At 56.4% G+C, this 23,624-nt stretch overlaps 1 protein-coding gene across 2 annotated transcripts in view; it reads right to left on the bottom strand.

Moving 5' to 3' along the window:
• Positions 1-4,449: 4,449 nt before the first annotated feature.
• The window catches only part of TFEB (transcription factor EB), a 53,487-nt gene continuing 34,312 nt past the window's right edge, over positions 4,450-23,624 (bottom strand). For both annotated transcript variants that reach the window (XM_032862216.1, XM_032862217.1), the window contains exons 2-9: positions 10,990-11,218; positions 10,647-10,901; positions 9,963-10,040; positions 8,099-8,219; positions 7,950-8,006; positions 7,306-7,381; positions 6,561-6,708; positions 4,450-5,599 (exon numbers count right to left, since the gene is read on the bottom strand). In XM_032862216.1, the coding sequence (XP_032718107.1) occupies positions 5,111-5,599; positions 6,561-6,708; positions 7,306-7,381; positions 7,950-8,006; positions 8,099-8,219; positions 9,963-10,040; positions 10,647-10,901; positions 10,990-11,196 (1,431 nt within the window). In that variant the 5' untranslated portion in view covers positions 11,197-11,218 and the 3' untranslated portion in view covers positions 4,450-5,110. The remainder of the gene's footprint in view (positions 5,600-6,560; positions 6,709-7,305; positions 7,382-7,949; positions 8,007-8,098; positions 8,220-9,962; positions 10,041-10,646; positions 10,902-10,989; positions 11,219-23,624) is intronic.

Genomic DNA, 23,624 nt, shown 5'->3' with positions numbered 1-23,624 from the left:
CACCCGAGTATCCCTGGCATCCAGCAGGGGGCTGCTCAAAGTGGGTGCTGAACGAATGAAAGGCCATTGAGCAACCGGGGCTAAAGACGGGGTGGGTGGGGGGCTCGAGAAGGGCTGTCTGGGTCTACCTGCGACGGGACAAAGCAGGTGTGCCGCAAAGGTGAGTTGTGTGAATGAACGATTGATCCCATGAATGAATGAACCAGCCGGTGGAAAGCGCCTTGGCCTGGGTGCTTTCAGGTCCCTCTGTGGACAGAAATTGATCTATTCCTTCTCCAAGCCTGGCAGTAGCTTGACTTATCAGCACTCGTGGGGCATTTCCATTGTACCAGCAGGGCTTGGGCACGTGCCATTCTGAAACGGGGAATTCACAGGCAGCTCCTCGGGCCTCTGGCCAGTGGAAGAGATTCTCCAGAAGGCACGGTTTGGGAGGTTCGGTGGGGGTGGGGCAGTCTTCTCATTGTTTCCAGCCCACTCTGCCGCCCTGGTCCGTCTTACTAGGGCTCCAGGCAACATCCTGAGTTCTGTGGGCCTCGGTTTCTCCAAGTGGAAAGGAGGAGGCCATAACCCAGTCCTCAGCTCTTCGGAGACAAAAGCAGCAGGAGAAGGGCTGGGCCTGTGGACACGGGCTGAGGAGAAAGGGCACTGCCAGGGACTGTGGCCGCCCTCCTCCGGCCCAGGTCCCACCCGCCTCCCCTGCTGCCTACCAGCCCCTCCAGCTCCCCGGCTGCTGCGGGGGTGAGAGGAGCAAGAGGGCCCCATCCTGAGCCCCGAGACAGGGTCCTCGCTGACGGCAGGCGCCGCTCCCCGGCCTCACCGAAGACGGATCGCTCCCTTAATCACTCTGGAAAAGAACCCCAAGCCGATATAATATTATAATTAATTAATTCACTAAAAAGGTATTAAATTTCTCTCCCCCCTGTGGATATTATCTGAATTCATTGACCTTTAGAAAAATCACCCTCTAATTGTAACCAGGTCCAAAAGCATTTGCAGCCCGTCCCTTTTACATTAATAATATCTTCCCTGACTCGGCTCTGGCTGCTTAAATATTGTATAAATTCCACTGCCCCGCTCGGAAAAGAGAGAGCCAAGAAAAAAGATGTGGCTAAAGGAGCAGGAGAGGAGGGTGGGGGCCGGGCCCTGAGAAGTGGGGGTCCCAGCAGGTGAGGGACAGGCGCTGACTCCAAGGGGCTCTTTCTAGCTGTTCTAGCTGATATGCCAGGTGGCCCGGAGGGGTGGGGGAGGGCAACGGGCTCTGAAATGAGGAAGGGGGCATGGGTTAGGAGCAAGAGTGTCACACTTGGGGTTCCTTTTGTGGGGGGGCTATGTGTTTGTGTGGTGGGGGGGATCCAGAGTGTGTATTGGACTCTTATCCAAGTCAGTTCTCCGAGCAGTGAAGGAAGAATCTCGATTTAAAGGAGCAGTGCGTGATAGAAATCCCAAAGAAAACATTCTGAGGTCCTGCTGCTCCCTCCTAAGCTTCGCTCCACTTCCAGCTTCCCAGATAGCCCTGTCCTAGAGATAGCAGAGCAGGCCTTGGGCAAGGGGCTATCAGATTTCTAGGACGCCCTGACACCAAGGACGTAGTTACTAAGGAACAGAGAGCCAGTGCCATCCCACCAGGCTTCAGCAGGGCCCACATCCATTCCTGGCCATCTGTTCTAATGACCAGAAGGGGAAGTCTCCATGTGGAAGACAGCAGTGGAAAGCCACTCTCCTGTGTGTTCACACCAGCGAATCACACCAGCCTGAGGGACTCAGGTCCCAGGCGCCTCGTGGTACAAGGAGGTGAGAAGCCAACGGCTGGTGGGAAAAGACAGACAGACACAGAAGTGGAGCTGAGAATGGCGGGATCCTCATGCCCAAAACCTCACCTCCCACTTTGGGGCCCCACCTGGGACCTAAGGGTGTGACAGCATCTCATCCTTCCCCCACCTAGCTGGGACCCCTTTCCCAGACCCCAAGGCTTGTTCTCAAGGCTTGGGGGGGGGCTTCTTCAGTGAAATGAGGGGGTTGGACGGGTCCGTCTGTGTTTCACAGCAGCCTGCTTACCTACTCTACCTTTTAAAAAATAATTTCTGGGGTGCTTGGGTGGCTCAGTGGGTTAAAGCCTCTGCCTTCAGCTCAGGTCGTGATCCCAGAGTCCTGGGATGGAGCCCCACATCGGGCTCTCTGCTCAGCAGGGAGACTGCTCCCCGCCACCCCCACTCTCTGCCTGCCTCTCTGCCTACTTGTGATCTCTGTCAAATAAATAAAATAAAGTCTTTTTTAAAAAATTAAAAATAATTTCCTCCTCGTGGAATGGAAGTCTGGGAGGGGCTTGTCTACAAATAAAAAGACTGAATGAAAGCATTCTCTTGTTTAGTCAGAGATGTCCATAACCACCAGTCCGGAGCTGTGGGCCTGACTCTGTTTCAGCCACAAGCTAAGGGTCATGCAGGCCAGCCTCAAATACACAAACCCTCGAGGCACCTGGGTGGCTTAGTCGGTTAAGCGTCTGCCCTCAGCTCAGGTCATGATCCCAGAGTCCTGGGATCAAGCCTGGCATCAGGCTTCCTGCTTGGTGGGAAGCCTTCTTCTCTCTCTCCTACTCCCCTTGCTGGTGTTCCTTCTCTGTCTGTCTTTGTCTCTGTCTCTCTATGTGTCAAATAAATAAATATTTTTAAAAACATATACAGAAACCCTTGCTGGTAGCTTGTTGAAATGCTGAGGTAGCACCTGTTCCCGTCCTAACCAAACCCGCAGAATTGGCAGGACAACCCCCCCCCCCCCCCCCCCCGCGCAACCCCAACCCTGGCCCAAGTTTGGAATGTACAATGAAGCTGAGATTCCACTAGCCCCCACTAGTGGGCGCCCGCAGGGGCCGGTCCTGGACCTGTGGCGCACTCTTGTGGTCAGAACCCCTCACACCCTCAGTATCGCCCAAAGGCAGGTCCAGACCCTGCTTCCTAGGTTGCTAGTGGTGGCTCCCCTGAAGCACCTAGGGGACAGGAAGCCAGCAGGCAGGCGGAGGGGGTGTAATACAGCAGTCGTGAGGGGTTGCATGAGGAGCCAGAAGGGCAGCTCTCCACTCCATTGACTGAATCCCCAGGATGAAGGAGAACAAAGTAGGAAAGAGTTCTCATTTTGACTTGGGAGTTCCCAGACCCCTACGCTCTCCGGTGTCCATCAGCTATCTCCCAGTGAGAGTCCAGGAGAGGCTGAGTGGGGAGGGGGAGGGTTCCTAAGGAAGGGATGGTTCCCGCAGCAGGGTGGGGCCCCTGGAGGGCAATGCCAGTGCCCCTTGGCTGGCTCGAACTCCACAAGGTCACCCACGGCTCCATCTGACCTTGAGATTAATCCTGCAGCCTCCGCCAGTCCAGCCGCCATCAGCACCCACATGCCCAGCTCCCTTCCCTTCTCTCTTCTCACATGTTAATTGCTCCAATGTTGATTTGATCTCCAGTTCTGCACTGGAGGAAATTGCCCTCTTAGCCATTTTTATCCTGGGAGTTTTAATTTTTTTAATTAGGCCCCTTCGGCCTCTCAGGGCCCCTTGAGGGGAAAACCATTTTGATCTCTGACTGAAGACTATGGGAAGTTGGGAGAGAACTAGGCAAAGCCCAAAAAGACCCTCTTCTCTCTCCCCCAAGTCAGCTGGGGCTCAAGAAGCTGCCACTCAGTCCCTCATTGCCCCAAACCCTTCCTGGATGAGGTCATCAAATCCCAGGATCTCAGAGCAGAGGCACATGGGAACAGAGCCAGAGCAGGAAATAGGGCCCACATCCTTGACTCTACCCAGAGTTGGGGACTCCTGCCTCCTCCCAAATTATTTCCACTGGGTCCCCCTTTCCCTAAACCCAGAGGACTCAGCTCCTCAGTTACTAAGGAGCCTGTCCTGCTAGAGACACTGTCCAAGAGCAGAGGGGCCAGCTCTGCTGCCATGGAGCAGGAAGCTGGACCTTCTCAAGCAGTTGTCAGTCCACCCACCCAGTGCGGGAGAAAAATCTAGAGGAGTGACCACTAGAACAGGCATTCGGAACAGGAGAAACATGTCCCCCACCCTGAGTGAGGGGCAGTCTGGGCTGAGGGTTCCCCAAAGCAGCAGCTGACAACAGAAGACTTGGTTTCTGAGCGACTAGATCCCCCACATCACCCTGCTCGGCTGTCTCGGGCCACAGCTGGAGGTGCGAACCAGCGAGGTTGCAGCGCCATCTTGTGGCCACAAGGAGGGACAATGACCCCCTCAGTCCCCAAGCCCCCCTAAGATGGGCTGCATCTCCAGCTTCCCTTGAGGCAAGTCTGAGAGGTGGGGGAAACCAGGTGATGGGCTTGTTCCCCACTCTCTGTCTCCCCCTACCCCGACCCCCCACAACGGGCGTTTGAATTCTAAATTATGGTGTGCACTGGGTTAAATCCTCCAGCTGTGTCCACCCCAGACCCCTCCAAAGAGACAGGACAAGCAGGTACAAAGCACAGTGTTTACTAAAGGCACAAAGTGGGGAGCCCGGAGAGAGCTGCTCTTCCAGCAGTGACCCCACGCTCGAACAGGAACCCAGCGCCCCCTCTTCCGACCACCCCCGCCCTCACACCACCTGGTAGAGAGCTGTTAGCACCAAAGGGGGGTGGGGATGCCAGGCTGGAGGACAGACTTGTGGTCATCTGAGTCCCAGAAAGGCAGGCCTGGGCACCCCCTGGACCAGTCGCTGCCTCGGAGAAGGAACTTCCTGAACCCCCTTGCTCTCACAAGTCCTTCACGAGCAGGCGCGGGGATCAGACCCAGAAGATAGAACCCTCCCAGGACCTCTTCTTACCCCTAGCACACCTGTCCCCTCCCTTCCCCTCATGATTTCGCCTCCAGGACCTGGGCTGAAGGCCTACTCAGACCCAGCCCCATCAAGAGGGCGATCCCTGGGGAGTACTGAGCCGGGTAGGTACTGAGCCTGCCCCCACAGGCTGCCAAGCAGACACTAAGTCCAAAAGTCCAAACAGGGGGCCAACAGGAAGAAGTGAGGCAGGGCAGTTGGCTACGTCACACACAGTGCAGCCCGAGGGGTGGGAGGGAGGTGGCCCCGGCCCTCCCAGCCCCCAGGTCCATCCTTGTTCCCCAGCATGGCGGCCGTCTGAGTCACAGCACGTCGCCCTCCTCCATGCTGAAGCTGCTCCGGCGGCTACTGGCCTTGGAGGCCTCAGGGGACATGGTGGAGAAGAGAGGGTCAGAGGCCAGCGGTAGCAGTGAGTCGTCCAGGAGCATGAGGTCCAGATCCTTCTTGGACAAGTTGGGGAACGGGGAGCCATGCTCTGGCCCCAGGGGCTCGGGATAGCCTGGGGGCCCTTCATCGCCCCCGCCCCCAAAGCTCAGGCTGTGGCTAAAGTCCAGGTGGTGGAATGGGGACGGCGGCTGAGGTGGCTGGGCTGGCAGGGGCAGCGGGGCCTGAGGGGGCAGAACCGGCAGCGGCTCAGGATCCGGGACCTCGGCCTCCAATAGCAGGGCCTCCCCAGGGCCCTCCTCACTGGGCAGCTCCTGCTTCACCACCTGCTGGGCCAGCTCAGCCATATTCATGCCCGACGGAGAGGTGGTGGGCAGGCCATGTACTCGAGCTTGCATTTCCAGCTCCTGCAAGCAGGGGACGGGCAGAGAGAGCAGAAAAAGAAGGCTGGGGGCACACACCCATGTGTGCCAGCTACCCTGCCCTCCAGCCCGCCCCCCCCGCTGCAGCCCTTGCCCCTACCCTTGTGGCACCCAAGACCACAGCATGGCTCATGGGGAAGCAGGTAGAAGATGGCTCTAGAGTCTAGACCAGGGGGTTTTCAAACTACAAGTCACAACTCATTTGTGGGTTGCGAAACCACTGTAGTGAGTCTTGACCAGCTCACTCTCTCCTTCTGTTTTCACTGAAACAGACTTGCCTAGACTAGACCAGAATAGAACGGATCAGAAGGCACTGCATCTATTAAGAATGAGGGCTCTTTCGTGAAACTTTGATTTTTCCCTTGGAGTATGGCCATGCGTGCTGGATGGTAATGCCAGCTGTATTAGCTCCTATGAGAGACAGAGAAGTTTACAAGCTGCCATCCGTGTGCCCTCTGTATAGATGGCCAGCCTCGGATCCAGAGAAGACAGAGACCCTGAGCACAGCCAGGATTAGAACCCTCAGCTTCGGGCGATAGCCAAACAGTTCTAGCTCCCTACCTCCCCACTCGGTAGGTCTGCCTTTTCCCATCTCTCTTGGGGTTTGGTGTAGGTGGGGACTTGTACTGATCAAGGAAATGTGAACAGAAGCAACAAGTGTCACCTTAAAAGGTGCACGTGGCTTTAAGAGCCGGCTCTAGATGTGCCCGTCCACTGGCCTGGGTCCCAGAAGGAAGGGTTCACAGAACAGAACCTCTAGCCGGTCCTTGTTGCTCAAAGTCACTGGGGATGTATTGTCAGCAAACCACTACGTCCGTCCTCCCTCTTCACAGGCATCCTTCTCATTCCCCCAGTTTCAGAAGTGTAAGCACTGCCCCTAAGGTCGAGAGCCAGGCCAGCGTCAGGAGTCAGAGCCGCCTAAGAAGTCCAAATGCAGGGGCCAGACCTGGATGCGGAGCAAGAGCTGCTTGTTGGTCATCTCCAAGCGCCGAGAGTGGTTCTCGAGCTCCCGGGACTTCTGCAGGTCCTTCTGCATCCGCCGGATGTAGTCGACAGAGGCCTTGAGGATGGTGCCCTTGTTCCAGCGCACGTCCCTGCGGGCCGGGCAGAAGCGGAGGCGAGGGCTCAGACGAGTGCCCAAGCATTCGCCATGCGCTCCACGGGTGAAAGTAAAACCCTGCTTGGGTTCCAGAAGCCTCTGCTGCCTGTCCCAATGTTGCCCACAAACCCCAGACACAACCAACCCCGATCTGTGGAGGCATTCTCCATCTGCACGGAACATACCCTCTCAGCTGACTTGGTTGCCACAACCCACCTCACCAATCTCCTGCAAGCCAACAATTCAGAGCAGCCTCCCTCCCTAGGCCTTCCATGCCTGCTGCCAAAACCCACACCTGTCCTCCACTCCCAGTCCTCCCAGCCCTGGGCCCCCTCTGTGCCAGCCCAAGTCCAAAGGTTCCCTGCATAACTCCTCCTCGAGGAAGCCCCCCTCCCTCTGACCCCAGCCTAACTGTTCTGATTGGGGCAAAGGACGGAATCTTCTTTCCCTCATGGTTCATAAGCTCTTAGGAGCCACCCCCCCCCACCCCCCCCCCCCCTGCAACCAGCAATCCCCCAGGTGCAGAAAATACGCATCAGCTGCTGCTGCCCCCCCCCCAGCTCCCCAACACCCCACACCAGAAACCGCTCACAGGTCGTTGGCCTTAGGGATCAGCATTCCCAGCTCCTTGATCCGGTCATTGATGTTGAACCTCCGCCTCCGTTCAACTAAAGGTAACAAATCCCAAGGGACCAATTAGGAGGAGGAGGACCCCACCAGGGAGAAGGGCCCAGGCCAGGGAGGGTGCCTTGGCCCTTCTGGGAAGGAATGAGTGACCCACAGAAGCGACTGCTATGGGAATGAGGGTCCCAGGCACAGGCCAGAACCACCAAGGGGCTCTTCAAGGCCAAATCACCAGGTCAGCTGTTAGCACAGCAAAGCAGCCAGTACCCCCACCCCCACAGGGCTGAACGTTCCCAGGCTCCACGCCCTAAAGGAAACGATCTGATATGAAAAACCCATTCATTCTGAAGTCCTGGGGATTTCAGGAATATCGCTTCCCCCAGGGGGTCCCTCTCCTATCCCCTACTAAAAAGGGCCAGTGGGAAGAAAGCAGGGCTGAACCCATTCAGTCTCACTGACAGGATTTAAGGTCTCTGGTAGGGAAGTCTTTCTAAGAGCGGCTTTTTTTTTTTTTTTTAACCTAAGGCTCAGGTCAGAGAGGCTTTTTAGGCAGCCCTAGGGAGGAGAGCAAGGAAGAGGGAGGCGGGGAGAAGGCGCAGGCCAGGGACTCACTTAGGTTGTGATTGTCTTTCTTCTGCCGCTCCTTGGCCAGGGCCCGGCTCTCTGCATCTGGACGTCAGGGGAGAAGGAGAGAGGAGCTGGGAGGGAGGAGATGAGGGAGGAATGGGGAGCTGGGGCATGGGGAGATAGGGAGGTGGTACCTGTAAGCTCTCGCTTCTGGGTCAGGTCGGCAGGGCAGGAGCTGCTGGTGACGCCCACCAGGGAGGCAGTGACCTGGGGGTCACCACTGTACACGTTCAGGCGGCTGCTAGACAGGGGCAACTGTGGGGTGAGGGAGGGAGAGGAATGCGGTGAGCAGCCCCCTCTCCAGGGGGGCCCCTGCCCGGGGCCCATCATCCCACGGACACCCAGGGGCAGCCGTACAGGGTCCCCCACGTCCCACTTTGAGCCTGAAAGTCCCCACAGCCAGCTCGAGGATGTCAGAATCCACCCTGGGCCTCTGCGCCCAGCAATTCCATGGAAAAGTCTGTAGGGGTGGAGGCTGAGGAAGGTGTGGCTCCTGCCCTCCAGGAGAAGCCAGCCTGCAGAGCGTCAGACCCGGTCACAGCCCTGAGGGGTTACAGATGAGGGGATTAAGTCCCAGGCACTAGGAAGCCCAGAGGAGAAGCACCCAATCGATTTTAGAGTTTCTGAAAGGTTTCTGGAGGGTGTGGAATGTGAATTGGGTCCCGAGCAGAGAAGCGAGGAGGAGCACAACAGGCAGGGGTGGGGAGGGCTGAGCAAAGACAGGGCTGGACAGAGCTGGTGGTTGCCCCCAGATGCTCAAGCTGCAGGAGCGGACAGTGTGATGTAGGCAGCGCGGGGGACGCCACCAGTTCCAGATCGGACTTGCAAAGACACTGGCATTTTGTAATGGGCAGCCAGTGTGGGGTGGAGCAGGGGCCTGACAGGGACAGACTAGAGCTCTAGAATGATCACCCAGCTCCTGCCACAGGAACCCCGCAGAGCAAATCACGAGCCCAGAAGCCTAGGTGGGACACCAGCACCCCACCAGATACACGGAAACCAGAGAGGGGACCAGACACTGCGCCCTCTGGCCCTCTCCCTCTTCCAAGCCTTCAGTGCTCAGTGGGCAGCAGGTTTCAGACCCAGCTGGCCCCGACCGGTCCCGCCAAGGCCCTAGGCAATGTTGCAGGGCAGCGGGGATCCAGGACTGACTCTTTGACTTCCTACTACAAGATCTAGGGGGCTTCCCCTCAGGGGCATGAGCTGGGGCCAGAGTCAGGGTCACAGGGCTCAGGCCCAAGGGGCAGGGACACCCACAATTCTACCTGCTCAGTGTGAGTATCTGTCACCCCGTGCTGAACTAGCCCCCATTCCTTGCCTTATCTAACTTTCCCACAATTCTGCACATAGATGGCATCATTCCCATTTTGCTGCTGAGAAAACTGGGGTTCAGAATAATTAAGGGACTTGCCAGGGTCACAGCCAAAGCCAGAAGCTCAGCCTCTTGATTCTAAGGCTGGCTTCTTCCCCTTTGCTACCTCACCTCTGCCTGGGAGGCCCAGAGAGCCTTCACACTGCCAGGAGGCTGCTGGAGGGAGGGGACAAAGCCAGCCCCCTATCACTTGTCGCATGGGGTGAGGGCCATAGGCCTGTCCCCACTGCGCCCTATGCTTTGTAGAAGAGGGAAGCCCCAGATCCCAAAGGAATTCATCAGCTCAAGGCCACACTGCTCCCCTCCAGCAGTGCTTTCCCTGCCTCCCCACTGCTGAGGCCCAGCACCACTACTCCTGCCCCTTCCCCAACACCCCCACCCCTCAGAGAGCTTTCCCCAACTGCCCAGCCACCACTCCCCACGGAAGCCCCATCATGCATGCATGCTAGGCAATTCTCTCTGGAGTCATAATTTTGCTGGGCCGTGGGCTCGGGTCACACTATTTGACAGAGGTGACTCTCATCTCTGTGGCAAGATGGTTCTGCCCAGGTGAGGACCCTGTAGAGCCACCATAGGACCTCTGCCTCCTCCCTCTGACATACCCACCCCACCCTGGCCAGCAGTACCGTGTTGGGCATCTGAGTTTCAGGGTTGATGAAGCCCAGGACATCATCCAGACACATAATATTGTCAATGACATCAAACTGAAAGAGAGAAAGTCCATCTGAGGAGAGCCCACTAGGAGAAAGGCACAGGGAAGGGGTACTGGGACAGCCACTGACCTGAATGGACCTTGGAGCCCACCTCCCCTAACCTGCTAATCTCGGGGGAAAAGGAAAAAGGACCAGAGAGGGGATGAGCTGTCCAGGTCCCACAAGCCCAAAGCCAAGGCACTTCTCAAGGAGCAGGCGGCCCAAGGAGACTGCTTCGTATACCTTCTGTCTGGACATGACTTTGCAGGTGTGTTGGGCTTTCCTCTGTGAGTTTCCTGTTTCTCCCTAGCAAAGCTTTCAAAAGAAGGGAAGAGGCTTCTCTTATGAGACTACGGTTCACTGGCAGGGCTGTGTCTCCCCTCAGACTGAGGGTCCCTAAGGGCAGGATTGTATCCCCCCCTCAGACTGGGGGCTCGCTGAGGCAGGGCTGTGTCTCCCCCTCAGACTGGGGCTCCCTGAGGGCAGGGCTGTGTCTCCCCCCTCAGACTGGGAGGGACTCAGCAGCACGTTGCCTCTGCCATTAGACTAGGAGTCCCAGAAGCACAGTGGTGGGCACCAGCTCTGCTCACCGCAGCCACTGGCCAGCCCCTCACTCACCTCCCTCTCGGGGTTGGAGCCGATGTGCAGCATGGCCATGGGGCTGTTGGGAGCACTGTTGCCGGCTGAGGAGGACATCACATGCCCAGCCCGCACCCCCGGGGAGGCCGCCGGCAGGGGCTTCGGGGAGCCCTGGGCCGGGCTGATGTGGGCGGCAAACTTGTTCCCGTAGGTCTCGGACAGGTACTCCCGCACCTTCTGGTCCCGGGACTGCTGCAGGTGGTAGGAGGTGGGGTTCTCCAGGTAGGACTGCACCTGGGAGGGGGGCAGAGAAGGCAAGTGTCCTAGGGGTCCCGGAACCGGGCTGGGAGGGGCCCACGCCCTACCTTAGGACAGGCCCTACCTTCAGGACCTCCCCTGGCACAGGTGGCGGAGACTGGAAGTGGACGGGGGTGCTGATGGCCGGAGTGGGCGGCCCGCCCAGCGCCTGCTGCTGCTGCTGCTGCTGCATGTAATGCATGACGGCCTGCTGCTGCATGCGTTCCCGTTGCTCCTCCTGCTGCGCCTGCTCCCGCATGAGCTGCATGCGCAGCCCAATGCGCGACGCCATGGCGGCCACCGGCACTGGCTCCCTGCAGGTGGGGGGCGGGGTTGGGGTCTGTGAGACGCCGGCCCTCTGGGTCTCGGGGAGAGGGCCGGGACCGGGGGACAGCACCTGTCATACAGGAGCAGACGCCGGGGCCCAGAAGGGAGAAGGGGTTCGCTCAAGGTCACCGAGCAAGAGGGTGACAGAGCTGAGACTTGACCCCACGTTTCCCACTTCCTGGGCCAGACATGGAGACCCTCTTTTCTCCGTTCACTGCAGCTGGTTGGCCCCAAAACGTTGGAGTCAGTCTTGAGTCCTCTCTTTCCCTCATGCCACATGGTGATCCTGGCAGACCTGACTTCAAATACGTCCCCTCTGCCACCACCTCCCGACCAGACCACTGACATGGGCCCAGCCTGTAGCATGCCTTATCTGGCTTCCTGAAGGAGTCTCCTAACATTCAGATTCCCTCTTTTCTTGCCCTACAACATTCTACTCGTAGCTCAGTAATCAGAGGGATCCTGTTAAACCTTTGTTTAAGTCAGATCCTGTCCCTCCCTCAGCCCAGAACTCTCAATGGCTCCCACTTCACTTGCAGTAAAAGCCAAAGTCCTTCCCACAAAAGGCCCTCCATCCCCACCTCATGATCCCCTCTGACCCCATCTGCCCCTGCTTTCTCCCTCGTTCCACCAGCTCTGGCCACCTCGCCAGCCTCCTTATAATCCCCCAAACACAGCAGGGCACGCTCCCACCTTAGGGCCTTTGCACTTGCTCTTCCTGCAGTCTGGGATGCCCCTCCCCCAGACATCACTCATTCCCTCACCCCTTCAAAGGCACAAATGTCCTGTTCTTACAGAGACTTTCCATGACTAACCTATTCAAAACTGCAAAATTCCCACCTGCCCCCCAACACTCCCTATGCCCCTTCCTTGTGTTTCTCTCGCACACTTATCACCATCTTAACCATTATGCATCTTTACTGAGTTATTTCATTCACTGTCTATCTCTTTCTCCCTAGGAATGCAAACTCCCCTGAGGGGAAGCACTTTGTCTGTCTTCTTCCCTGCTGTGCCGTCAGCCTTTAGCCCAGGGCCTGGGACACCGCAGATGTTCTGCAAACCTGTGCAGGGAATGACTACTATTTATGAATCAGGCACTGGCGATACAGCCCCAAGCTAACTAGAGTCCCTGAGCTCGTGGAGTCAAAAGTCCAGGGAATGAGAAAAGCCACCTGGGATGCCTGAGTGGCTCAGTGGGTTAAGCCGCTGCCTTCAGCTCAGGTCATGATTCCAGTGTCCTCGGATCGAGTCCCACATTGGGCTCCTTGCTCCACGGGAAGCCTGCTTCTCCCTCTGCCTCTGTCTGCCTGTGCTCTCTCTCTCACTCTAACAAACAAATAAATAAATTTTTTTAAAAAGAAAAGCAAGCCCAAAGGCCATCACGATCCTGGGCAGACAGGGTCGCTGCAGGGTACCTGGGCCTGCAAGGGTCCGGGGAGGGCTCCCACCACCCAGGATGTCAGCCCTGATCATGGATGGGTCTTGGTGGACCCCGACGCCTAGTCTGGAAAGGGGGAGGAAAAGACAGACGGAGCCCAGCTGCAGGCCCTAACTCACGGAGGGACCCTGGCCCATGGCTTCCCTTGAAGGCTTTGTCTCCCTAGGCACAAAATGAAATGGCTGGACTAGGTGATTTCTAAGGTCCCTCCCAGCTAAGAGACTCCCTGAGAGGTACAGAGCCCCCAGGGGTTCCCCAACTCCATGAAGTTTCCAGCATTATCAAACAGGGCAGACCTGGGCTGAAATCCTGGCTCTGCCCTATCTTGGCTGTGTGACCTTGGGCGAGTCACTTCACCTTCTGAGCTTCAGCTTCCTCCTCTGCCAACAATTTATATGTCAGACATTGGGTGAGCCTGTGAAGTGGAAAGATGGTGTGTTGCACAGCGCCTGGCACTTGGTAGGCTGACAGCGGAAGTAAAGGATAAACACAAGACCGAGAGGGTCAGCTCTAGGACAGACCAGAGCCCAGAGCTGTGCCCGGGGGGATCTGAAGAATGAGAGCCAGACCTCTGGTGGGTAGCAAAGGAAAGCAGCATCACCTCATGCCAGACATCAGACTAAGTCACTAAGTACCTTGTGGAAGGTACTGGCAAATACTCACTGAAAACCACTAACTAGGTCACGGAGATAATAATAATTTGCATCTATTTGCGCATTTACTCTTTCCCCGCGCTGTTCCAGGCACTTGAACCTCAAACACCCCCACAAGGTAGTTTTGGTTATTCTCCTTTTACAGATAAGGAGAAACAGAGGCACAGGGAAGTATCTGGGGACAGAGACAGAGCTGGGACCCAGTCCAGTGTGGTGACGCCAGCCCGTGGCGGAGGGGGGGCTTGTCATGGGGCATGGGAGGCTGCTGACCACTGTGTCTCCACACAGAGCTGGGAAGGAGCTTGTCCCGGGTTGCATGTCTGGTTAGCTCAGGGCCACAAATGGAGCCCAGGCCACCGGACCCCAACCTAGGGCTCCCTCTACTGCTACAGCTGCTTCCTTGCAAAGCGGGTCGCACCTTCTGCCTTGCCTTAGAGCTTTGCACTTTCTTTCCTCCCTTCTTTTTCCCCCCAGGCCAGAAATTAGTGAATCAGCCCCAAGGGTCTCTCTGCCCAGCTCCCAACAGGACAGTCCCCAGGGAGAAAAGATCAGACAGCCACTCCTTCCCCCTTCTCTGTCCTGCAGCCAGGACCCAGCTGCAGCCTCTACCCCTTTTCTGGGCTCCTACAGAGGATAGCCTGTCTTCACCACCATCCCCCCACCCCCGCCCTGCGGACCTCACAGGCTCTGACCCCAGCCCAGCCCCCTGCCCGGCCTCTGCACGCCCCACACTCCTGCATGCTCACAAACACTCCTGCAAGCTCACAAACGTGGCGCCAGGCAGCCTGCCCCTCCGGGAACAATCTGACTTCAGTTGGTCCCTGCTGGGGGGAGTGGCACCAGGCCTGGCAGTGCCAGCCGGCACGGGGACGACTGGGGGAGAACAAGCCCCTTGTTTCTCTGACAAAGGGCTGGGTGCCCGTCCCAGGCTGAGCTAGAGCTGGCTGCCGCGGGAGAACCTGGGCTCCATCCCGCTGGGCCTCTCGCTGGCTGTGCCAGCCTCAGTCTGCTCAGTCTGCTCGGTTGGAAGATGCCAGCGAGAATCCCTGCCTGACCAGCCCCACCCAGGGCTGTGCGAGCCTCCTGGGAGAGGCTATCAGAGAATCGTGACCGGCCAGGTGTCCGTGCCTTGAGAGGTGTCGGAAGCCTCAGCCTGTCTACTGTCTTCTGACAGAGGGTAGCCCAGGGGCACAGCAGAGTCAGGCTTCCCCACCCCACCCACCCCGCCCCCACTATCAACGCTGTCACCCCAGTCACAGAGCTGATTCCTCACTCCACAGCCCAGCCTCCTCCCCTGGCCCTGCCTGGGTCACTCTGAGCCTGGCCTGCGGGGGGGGGGGTGTTTGAGCACAGGGTTAAGGGAGGGCCTTACGGGGATCTGAGGACAGATGCGGTGACCCAGGAGAGCCACTGGGCATGCTAACCATTCCCTGCCCAGCCCTCAAGCACTCCTGCTCACTCTCAATGCCTGAGAGACCATTGCCAGCCTCCCCTGGGGCCCATCTGTCAGGAAGAACCGGGATGAGGGACACGGGAGAACCAAAAGGATCCCCTAGTCCTCCCCCTCATCTGACCTCCAGACCCACCAGGCCTGGGAAGGGCTCCCCAGTCATGCACTCGGTAACAGCTGAAGCCTGGAGTGCCCACTATCCGCAGACACCAGCGCTAGGAGTTTCCCTGCCCCCCCACCAGGTGACACCCCCCGAGGGGACCAGGGGGTCTAACACCCCAGAGAAGCCCAGCGTCTCCCCAGTCCTCTAGCAAAGGTAGCGGGGACTGAAGTTTCAGCCAAGACCATGAGAGCGGCCCCTTTCTGCACCCCCAGAATCCACCAGCCATCCCTGCCTCCCTCGCTCCACGGTTCACTCAGAACCTCCCACCTGATCACCCCTGCCCCAAGCTGCAACTGGGTTCCCAATCCAACAGATGCAGCTGAAGCCCTCCCCCACTGCCATCTCCTGCTGCCCCCATACCGGCCAGGGACTCTGGGAAAGCCACTCTCGTGCCTTGGTTTTCTCTTTGGTCAAATGCGGCCAACAAGGGCACCTGCCCCTTGGGCTGTCAAGGAGACGTGGTGGGTGTGCGGCACTCCCTAGCATGTCCTCAGGCATCCCATAACAGACAGATGTGCCTCCAAAGCCATGCACGTCTCTGGTTGAGGTCAGGCCAGTTTCAGCCCCTGCGGGGTTCGCCCTCATCAACCCTGTACACGTCAGCATGAACCCGCTGGGAAGCTTTCCTAAGGGAAAGGGGAGATAGGGCGAAGGGAAAGACAGAGAGAAATCACTGGTGTCCAGGAGGGACAGGCACTGAGGGGGAGCCTCCCAGAATAGAAAAGCCTCAGCTAGAAGGATCTCAGAGACTGAGGACTGAGTGGAAAATGAAAACTATAGAATAAAATGTATAGCCTGAGCCCATTTAGACAGGAAACAGGGAAACATGTAGAACAGACTAGGAGCATCAGAAGGGTTGCCCTGGGGCAGGGCTGGTCTCTGTGCTTTCACATACTAACTCATTCATTCTTCAAAACAACACCATGAGGTGACTACTATTATTGCCCCCAGTTTTGAGGGGGCAGGTAACTGAGGCACAGAGAGGTGAAATAACTTGCCCAAGGCTGCACAGCAGATGAGTAACAGAATGCACACTTAAACCAGGCTGCCTGGTTCACAGGCCTCACTCTTGAGCTTCTTTTCTGGGCTCCCCCAGGACCCCCAGCTGCACGGAGGGGGTGTCAGTGGGCTGGGGAGTGGTAAACGGTGTTGGAATTTCTCATTCATTCTTACTTTTTTTTTTTTTTTTTAAGATTTATTTATTTGAGAGAGAGAGAGCAGGCAAGCACACATGGCAGGAAGGGGCAGAGGGAGAAGGAGAGAAAGAATCCCTAGCAGACTCCCTACCAAACACACTGAGCCCAAGGCAGGGCTCTATCTCACAACCCTGAGATCAAGACCTGAGCCCAAATCAAGAGTTGGATACTTGACTGCACCACCCAGGTGCCTCGTATGATTCTTTTCATACAAGGGGAAAAGAAAGGGCAGTTTCCAGGGGTTTGTGAGGGCCCCACCTGCTTCTGGTCATATCCAAAGCTGGGGTTCCTTCAGTTTTACCCATAGTCTGGCCCAAGCCCTGCCCTCCTCAGTGTGATGGTTGTTAAGCCAGCTGAGGACCCAGGGTGCGGACACTGAGTGACCACCGGAGGGTCAGAAGTCACATGCCATTTGAAGCTGGAGGGCCACGACCCAGGTCAAACTCCATTTCCACTACAGCCCCAGACATGAGCCTTCAGAGGGAGCATGGTCATGCAGTGCCCCTCAAATTGCTCCAAGTGGAGCCAGGAGCCCTCAATTAATTGTGGGGCCTGAACTTCTCTGGGATTTTTCTGCCTCCCAGGTTATCCTTTAAAACTTGGAACAGGAAGAAATGCCTGGGTGGCTCAGTCAGTTAGGCTGCTGACTCTTGATTTCCACTCAGGTCGCGAGGTCGTGAGATCAAGTCCTGCATCGGGCTCCATGCTCAGCATGGAGATTGCTTGATATTCTCTCTCCCTCTCCTTCTGTCCCTCTCTGACTCTCGTGAACGCACATGCATGCTCTTTCTCTTCCCCAAAATAAGTAAATAAAATCTTAAAAAATAAATAAAAAGAAACCTTGGCTTAGGAAGCAGAAAATATGTACCCCATTCCTAAGTGGATGCCCAACAGGAAAGCATCCATGGGCTCACCAGAGGACACACGCACCAGAAGGTTCACAGCAGCCCTACAGATAGCGCCCAAGCCGGAAAACACCAGACATCCATCACCAGGGAAATGGATAAGGTACACACACACACACACACTGGACTGCTACTCCACAATGAGAGTAAGCCCACTATTGCTACTACACACAACAGGGACGCCTCTTGCAGACAACAGTAAACAACGCACAAAACACACCCAGCACCATCAACATCTGTGCCCTTCAAACAGGCAAAACGAATGAATCTTCTGTGAGAAGTCAGGATCCCTTGGGGGGACCTTGGGGGGCAGTGCCTGAGAGGTAGCCCAGGGCAGCCGGCCGTGGGGACACTGGGAATATTCTGTGATGTGATGGACGGTTGGCGACGCAGGAAGTCAAGTTTATGAAAATGCAAGCGGCCACTCACAATGTGTACACTTTTCAGCATGTGTGTTTATACTGTCATTAAAATTTACATACGAATGAGGCCCGACCTTCAATAATTTAAAAGAAGAATGGAACAAATGGCCCTCAGCTCTGCCCAAGTGTGGCTCCGTGGACTTTAAAATGCCTTCGTGGGCACCAGGCGACCTCAACACCGCGGACAAGGGTGGGTGCCGCCTCTTTGGAAAAGCGAGAGGTCGATATGGTTCAAAGCTTTCGAGAGTAGCCACCAGCCCGACAAGGTGATCCCACACAGCAGAAAAAGCTTTTCTGCATCAAGATGCCCATCATATTATATAGAGAAAAATGAAAAATACTCTCAATGTCCCGCGGTAGGATGGTTAAATAAATCATGTGGTAGTCCTGCGGATGGAATGTTATGTTTCCAGTTAGTAACCGGGCGGTGGATACATCAAGTATAAAAAGTGGAAGGCAAAATCGTACAGAAGATCTAATCATCACCGTGGACAACTATATGCAGAAAACGCTTTGGGGAGGAAATATACGAAAATATCAGAATTCTTTTGATGAAGCAATCAGGAGTGTGTGTTTTTAACTTTTACTTTCTGGGATGTAACTCTTTTTCTATCATGAACACGTACATGTTTCTGATCAGAAAATAATATTTTATACTGAGTTAACACCAATGGTGCACTTACTACGTGCGAGATGGGCTTAAAGCACCTTATTGGACTATCCTACTTCCTTCCAATACTGTTCACTCCTTTACAAGAAAGGAGAAAGGCACAGAGAGGTGGTCACTTGCCGAAGGTCACAAAGCTAATGCATGGTGAGGCTGGCCCCTGGGGTTTAGAGTTAGGCCCCTCTGCTTGCATTTGGGGCAAGAGTGGCCACATTTTGTTTTAGGGATTCCCACTGAAGAAGCTCCCTACCAGCAAAGGGTTTCAGTCATCCATCTCTTTCAGCCAGCCCAGGGGGCCAGCGGGTGCCTGGGACGATGGAATGGTCTAGAATCCCCAAACGCAAGCAGAAAAAACTCTGCCCTTCCTCAAAGGGCAGAGATAATTTCCTGAATTCCCAGAAAAACACATGTCTCATGGCTGAAACAACAAAGGGTACAAGCCCAGCCGCCGGGATGCCTGTTTAAACCATTTACTGCGTTCCGTGCCTCTGTGGTCGGAAGAAGTTTCCCTCTGATCCAGGCTCTTACACACTACCAGTTGTGCGGGAGCCTGTCCAGTGGCCTTGGAGGGGAAATCAAACCAACTGCTAAAGGAAGGCCTCCCGGACAGGTCCTGAGGCTCCCGGCGGCCGGGGGAAGGACCCCGTGACCCCCAATGTGACCTTCCAGCCTTGGGAAGGGAAGAGAGGGGAAGATTCCAGGACCTGGTTTGTTTTGTCTTCTCTGAGCTCCCCTCTGGCAGAGGCAGTGGCAAAGGAAGGCCTGATGAACTAAGAAACAGAACAAAAAATGTGCACACAATCCCCATGCCTTAGGCCACAGCCATTTGAAATGACCGAGGTGGTCACATAGGTACCCACAGGGCCTGTGGCAGGGGGGTCATCCACTGGTCCAGACGCAAAGATAGCTGGGGAGGTGTGGAGGGGGGCAGATAAGATTCCCAGGAGCCTGCCCTGCCCTATACTATGAGAACCTGGCCTCAGAATGCTCGGGTTTGAGTCCCAGCCTCAGGCCTGACTCAATGTCTCAGCCTAGCCTCAGTGTTAAAATCAGTCAAGTGGGGATTAGCAGCTAGGACCACCTCTCCCAGAACAGGTGTTGGGATGCTGGGTACGGGAGCCTCTGCAAGGGTAGAAATGTGGGCATGGGAGAGATGTCACCACTTACTGTCCCTTTGTCCATGCCCATCTAGGGCATCCCTGGACCAATCAGTCTCCTCTTCCTGTTCCTCTTAAGTTTCTTTTGAGAAAGGGTCCCATACACACACACACACACACACACACACACACACACACACCCCATATCAAGACCCCAGGCTGGGGCAGGGCCTAGCAGTCCCCTGCTGCAACTCATCTCTCTTTATGGGACAGGGCAGGAAGGCCTCAGGCCAGCTTTTCCCATTAATGGGTACCCTCTCTGTTTCCTCTCCAAAAGCCTGGCGTTCTTATAAGATTTTCACTTCCAGAGCTTGGGTATCACATAATTCACTGCAGTCCGATGGGAGAGGCAGGTGGGTAATAACAATCCTACCTCTGGGTTCTAAAAAGACCAGGAGTTAGGCAGGGTACTCAGCATAGTGCCTGGTACTCTGAAAACACTTCTTAATTCCAGTGATTTGTTACCTAGTCCAGCGGTTCCCTGGAGGTCAAGCAAGGCAACCTCCAGCTGCCTCCAAGATTGAAAAAGAGCAAATGGAAATCACACTCGCCCTTGTAAGTGTGCAGTCTTTGAATGGAACATATTGGGTACCAGGAGCAAGAATGGGGTCAGTAGCACATGCTTTTAACACATTTGTTTTATTTTTATATTTTTTATTTTATTTTATTTTAAATTTCAATAAGGCCTTTTCCCCTTGAGCCAAGATATAATTCACCCTAGCAAAATGCACAGATTTCAAATGCACAGCTCAATGCACTCTTACAGGTGTGCACCCCTGTGTAATCACCCCCCAGATCAAAATGGAGGACATTTTCATCACCGGGGTAAAGTTCCCTCCAGGACCCTCCCCTAGAGGGCATGTCCCATCTCACCTCCCTCCCCTGGCTCAGTGTCACCCAACCTTGGACAGACAGAAAGGCTATCAAGTGGGATGTGGGCCTCTGTCTCTCTCCTGCAACATAATCACTGGGCCAAATGGGACCACTCTTGGCCCAGGCTGAACAATCCCGTTTGTGATGAATAAAGACTGGGGAACAAACAGTGAATTCTAAGAGGACGCGAAAGCTCCAGAAGAGTGGTCTGCACAGAGCACATCAGTGGCAGCCCAGTGAGACTCAAACCCAGGACGCAGCCCACTCAGCACTCAGAGCACCTGCCTCTAGGGGACCCACCCCAGGAGGCCAGGGGCAGGGAGGGCGCTGCAAGGCTGGTAGTGGGAGTGTGAGGGGGGCCAGGGGCTTGTTTTTCAATCTCTGAATGCAGACAGGAGGTGGGGAGGAGGGAAAGGAAGGGGAGGGGAGGCAGAGGGCAGCCACAGCAGCTCCTGGCCTGCTCAGTGGCTTCCAGTGCCCACAGCCCAGGCCCATCAGCCCCAGGTCCCAGCTCACATCCCACAGGAAAGGGTGGGAGCTGGCGCCTCCTGGCTGGCCCGCCCGCTGGCCCCGGGGCAAGGCACGGCAATTGTGTGCCACAGGGAGAGGCTTCAAAGGCAATAATCCCAGACCAGAGAGGCGCCTGTCCCGTCCCATCGTCCCATCGGGACCAGCTTGGACCCTGGCATGAGGCCTGCCCCAGGAAGACTGCCACTGGGCTTTGGGGGACAGGGGGACATGTAGCCGAGGGAAGCACAGAGAGAAGAAACTAGAAACCTTTCTTCTTTCTTCCTAGTCTACCCTTCTGATATGCACAGACACAGCCCAGCCACACAGGCAGATCATCTACCTGCCTGTCTGTCTCTCACACATACCTTGCCATACCCCTCACCCTGCCCCTCAGTGAGCAGCAGCCTCTCCCCACCTCTCTCCCTTGCTCCCTTGTCCCCACCATCTGGATACCCGGTCCCCTTGAGCACCCTGCCTGCAGCTATATTGCCTGGTTGTCCAGTGGTTTCCTGGCCACCTACCTGTCTCCCCAGGTACAAGGAAGCTTCCAGAGAAATCAGCTTTCTTCTGAACCTCCATCCCATCCCACCCATCAGAATTCCCAGAACAAGACACAGGGCCCCAGAATGTTGCTTGTCCAATGACCCAGCACAGGCTCAGTTATCCCCTGTCCTCTCACTCAGCAAACACTTCTGAGTCCTTATTCTGAAGAGGGCACTGTCCTAAGCTAAGCATGGCCCTCTATCAGATCATCCATCCCCCACAAACACTTCACAGAACAAACAGCACCTCTGGTGGTTGAGAGAACTGAGACTCAGAAAGGGTAAGTGACTTGTCCAAGGTCACACTGCGAGAACACGGTGAAGGGGGCATGCAAGCCCAGGAGTGCGTGATCACCACCAGCTCCCGCCCAGATGAGGAGGCCAGGGGCCTAGAGGGAAGACCCCTGTAAATGTCCCCCAAAACTTCCAGTCCTGTCCCACCCCCTGTCACCCTCAGTGAATCCAGGTTCCCAGAGAGGCCTGCATATCCTTCCCTCAGGCCCCCAAATGCTGGGCAGACTCCACCTGCCTGCCAAAAACTCTCTTCTGCTTAATAGCCAAGACTGATCCGTTCCCGGGGCTCAGGAGACAGGAGATGTTCATGTCATGGAGGCCGCTCCCATGAGCTGTAAGAGGGTCTTGGAGGGAGGGAGGGAGAGATTAAGTCAAGCTGACTAGAGAGAAACGTGATTACACAGACAGAGGTCTGGCCTGCACTGTAGCAGGGACAGGGGGAGGGGCTCCCCAGATACAAAAGGGGCCTGAAGTGCAGGGAAGGGACTTGAGATTGGGACTCCAAGTGTCCGGAGCACTCACTGACCTCCCCGCCATCCCAGCCAGCCGGCCCCCCTCTCTCGGCTGAGGGCAGACTGGCTGAGCTTTTGCAGATGCTAGATTGGCCTGTATGGCCCCTGACAACCCTCCCTGAGGAAAATGAGACCTGACAGTCCGGACCCTTGGGAATGAGTCTGTTCCAAAAGGGCTCCCTTGGCTTGGCACAAGAAACCTGGATGCTTCCCAAGAACCCGGTGTTATTAGAAGACCTGCACTAGGCTATCCACGGCTCAGCTGTGACCGCAGGCAGGTCCTGTCCCTCTCTGGGCCTTGGAACCTGGCTGATAACATGAGAGGGCAGGATGGCATCCCTGGCAGGCCCCCTCCTGCTCTGTCCGGGCATGCTGAGCCTCCGGACAGCTCGGATGCGGCCAAGGACACGTGCCCGTGGAGCCAGCCTGCAAGGCAGGAACGTCTCCTCACCGTCACTCCCACTGCTGCCCAGCACGTGGGAACACCAGGGCTGTGGCAGCCTTGGGGACCCAGCCTAGGCTTTTCTTGCTCCTCAGGGGACGGCAATCCCAGCTGCACGCACACACCCTAGTGCTTCAGTCCCGTGCTTGGGCCAGGAAGGGGCCTCTGGGCAGCACAGAGGAGCAGGCAGCCAGCACGCCAGAGTGCCTTCTGGCTTCCACCTGACGTCTCACTCCCAGCAGCCCCGGCACCTGAGGCCCCCTGCCCCAGCCCTCCCTGCCCTAGGCCCAGGACCATGGCATCCCTGACCCACCAGCCCTGTCTCCTGCCTGGGCTCCTGGGGGGCTCTCCGTCCTTGCTGCCCCAGCCCCACACCAGCCTCTCTAGTCCCCGCCATGGCTTGACTCATACCCCGCCAATGAACTACTAACAACCGCACTGCGAGTCCAGAGGACGCCCTCCAGTCTCCCAGGTACAGACCCGCAGGCATTCCTGATGACCCGTACTGAGCGCATACTCTGCACCAGGCCCAGTTCTGAGTTGGTATATATCACCGATTTCATCCTCAAAGCAAGCCCACCTACCTGTGAAGAAGAAGTAACATACCCCCATTTCAGAGAGGGAATAACTGAGGCGCAGAAGAGACACTTTGCCTGAGATCACACGGCTGGTAGGCATGGGACCCGGGCGCACAGTCAGGAGTCCACACACCCACCCACCTCCAGCCCAGGCTCACAGGCCCAGGGAGCAGGGCAGTGGGGTAGGTGCCTGTGTGGGGAGTCTGTCTGGAAAGGGGCCTGAAGAGGCAGGTGATGGCAAGCCCATTCGTGGAGGGGCCCTCGGGGTAGCAGGGGGGACAGGATGCCAGCTGTACTTAGCTTTCTTCCTTTCAGAATTACTCCCCCTTCGGTTCTTGCTTCCCCTCAGCCTCCTAGGGCTGCCCCCCGCCCCCAGACAGTTTCCTGACCGCTGTGAGCCATCCCCTCACCCACCCACCTCGGCTGCCGCTGTCTGAGCTCTCTGGAAGACATTTGGGCTTTAGTGGAATGCTTATATGCTCTGGACACGGACAGACCAGAGTTCAAGTCTGGCTTTGCCACTTACCAGCCGTGTGACCTGTGACAGGAACTTAGTCTCTCAGAGCCTCAGTTTCCCCATCTGTAAAACAG

Source organism: Lontra canadensis, unplaced genomic scaffold (assembly GCF_010015895.1).
Source record: "Lontra canadensis isolate GAN:19392208 unplaced genomic scaffold, GSC_riverotter_1.0 scaffold23, whole genome shotgun sequence".
In the NCBI taxonomy this organism is placed as follows: Eukaryota; Metazoa; Chordata; class Mammalia; order Carnivora; family Mustelidae; genus Lontra; species Lontra canadensis.
The sequence above is the reverse complement of the archived record's forward strand: the minus strand, read 5'-3'. Positions and strand labels throughout refer to the sequence as shown.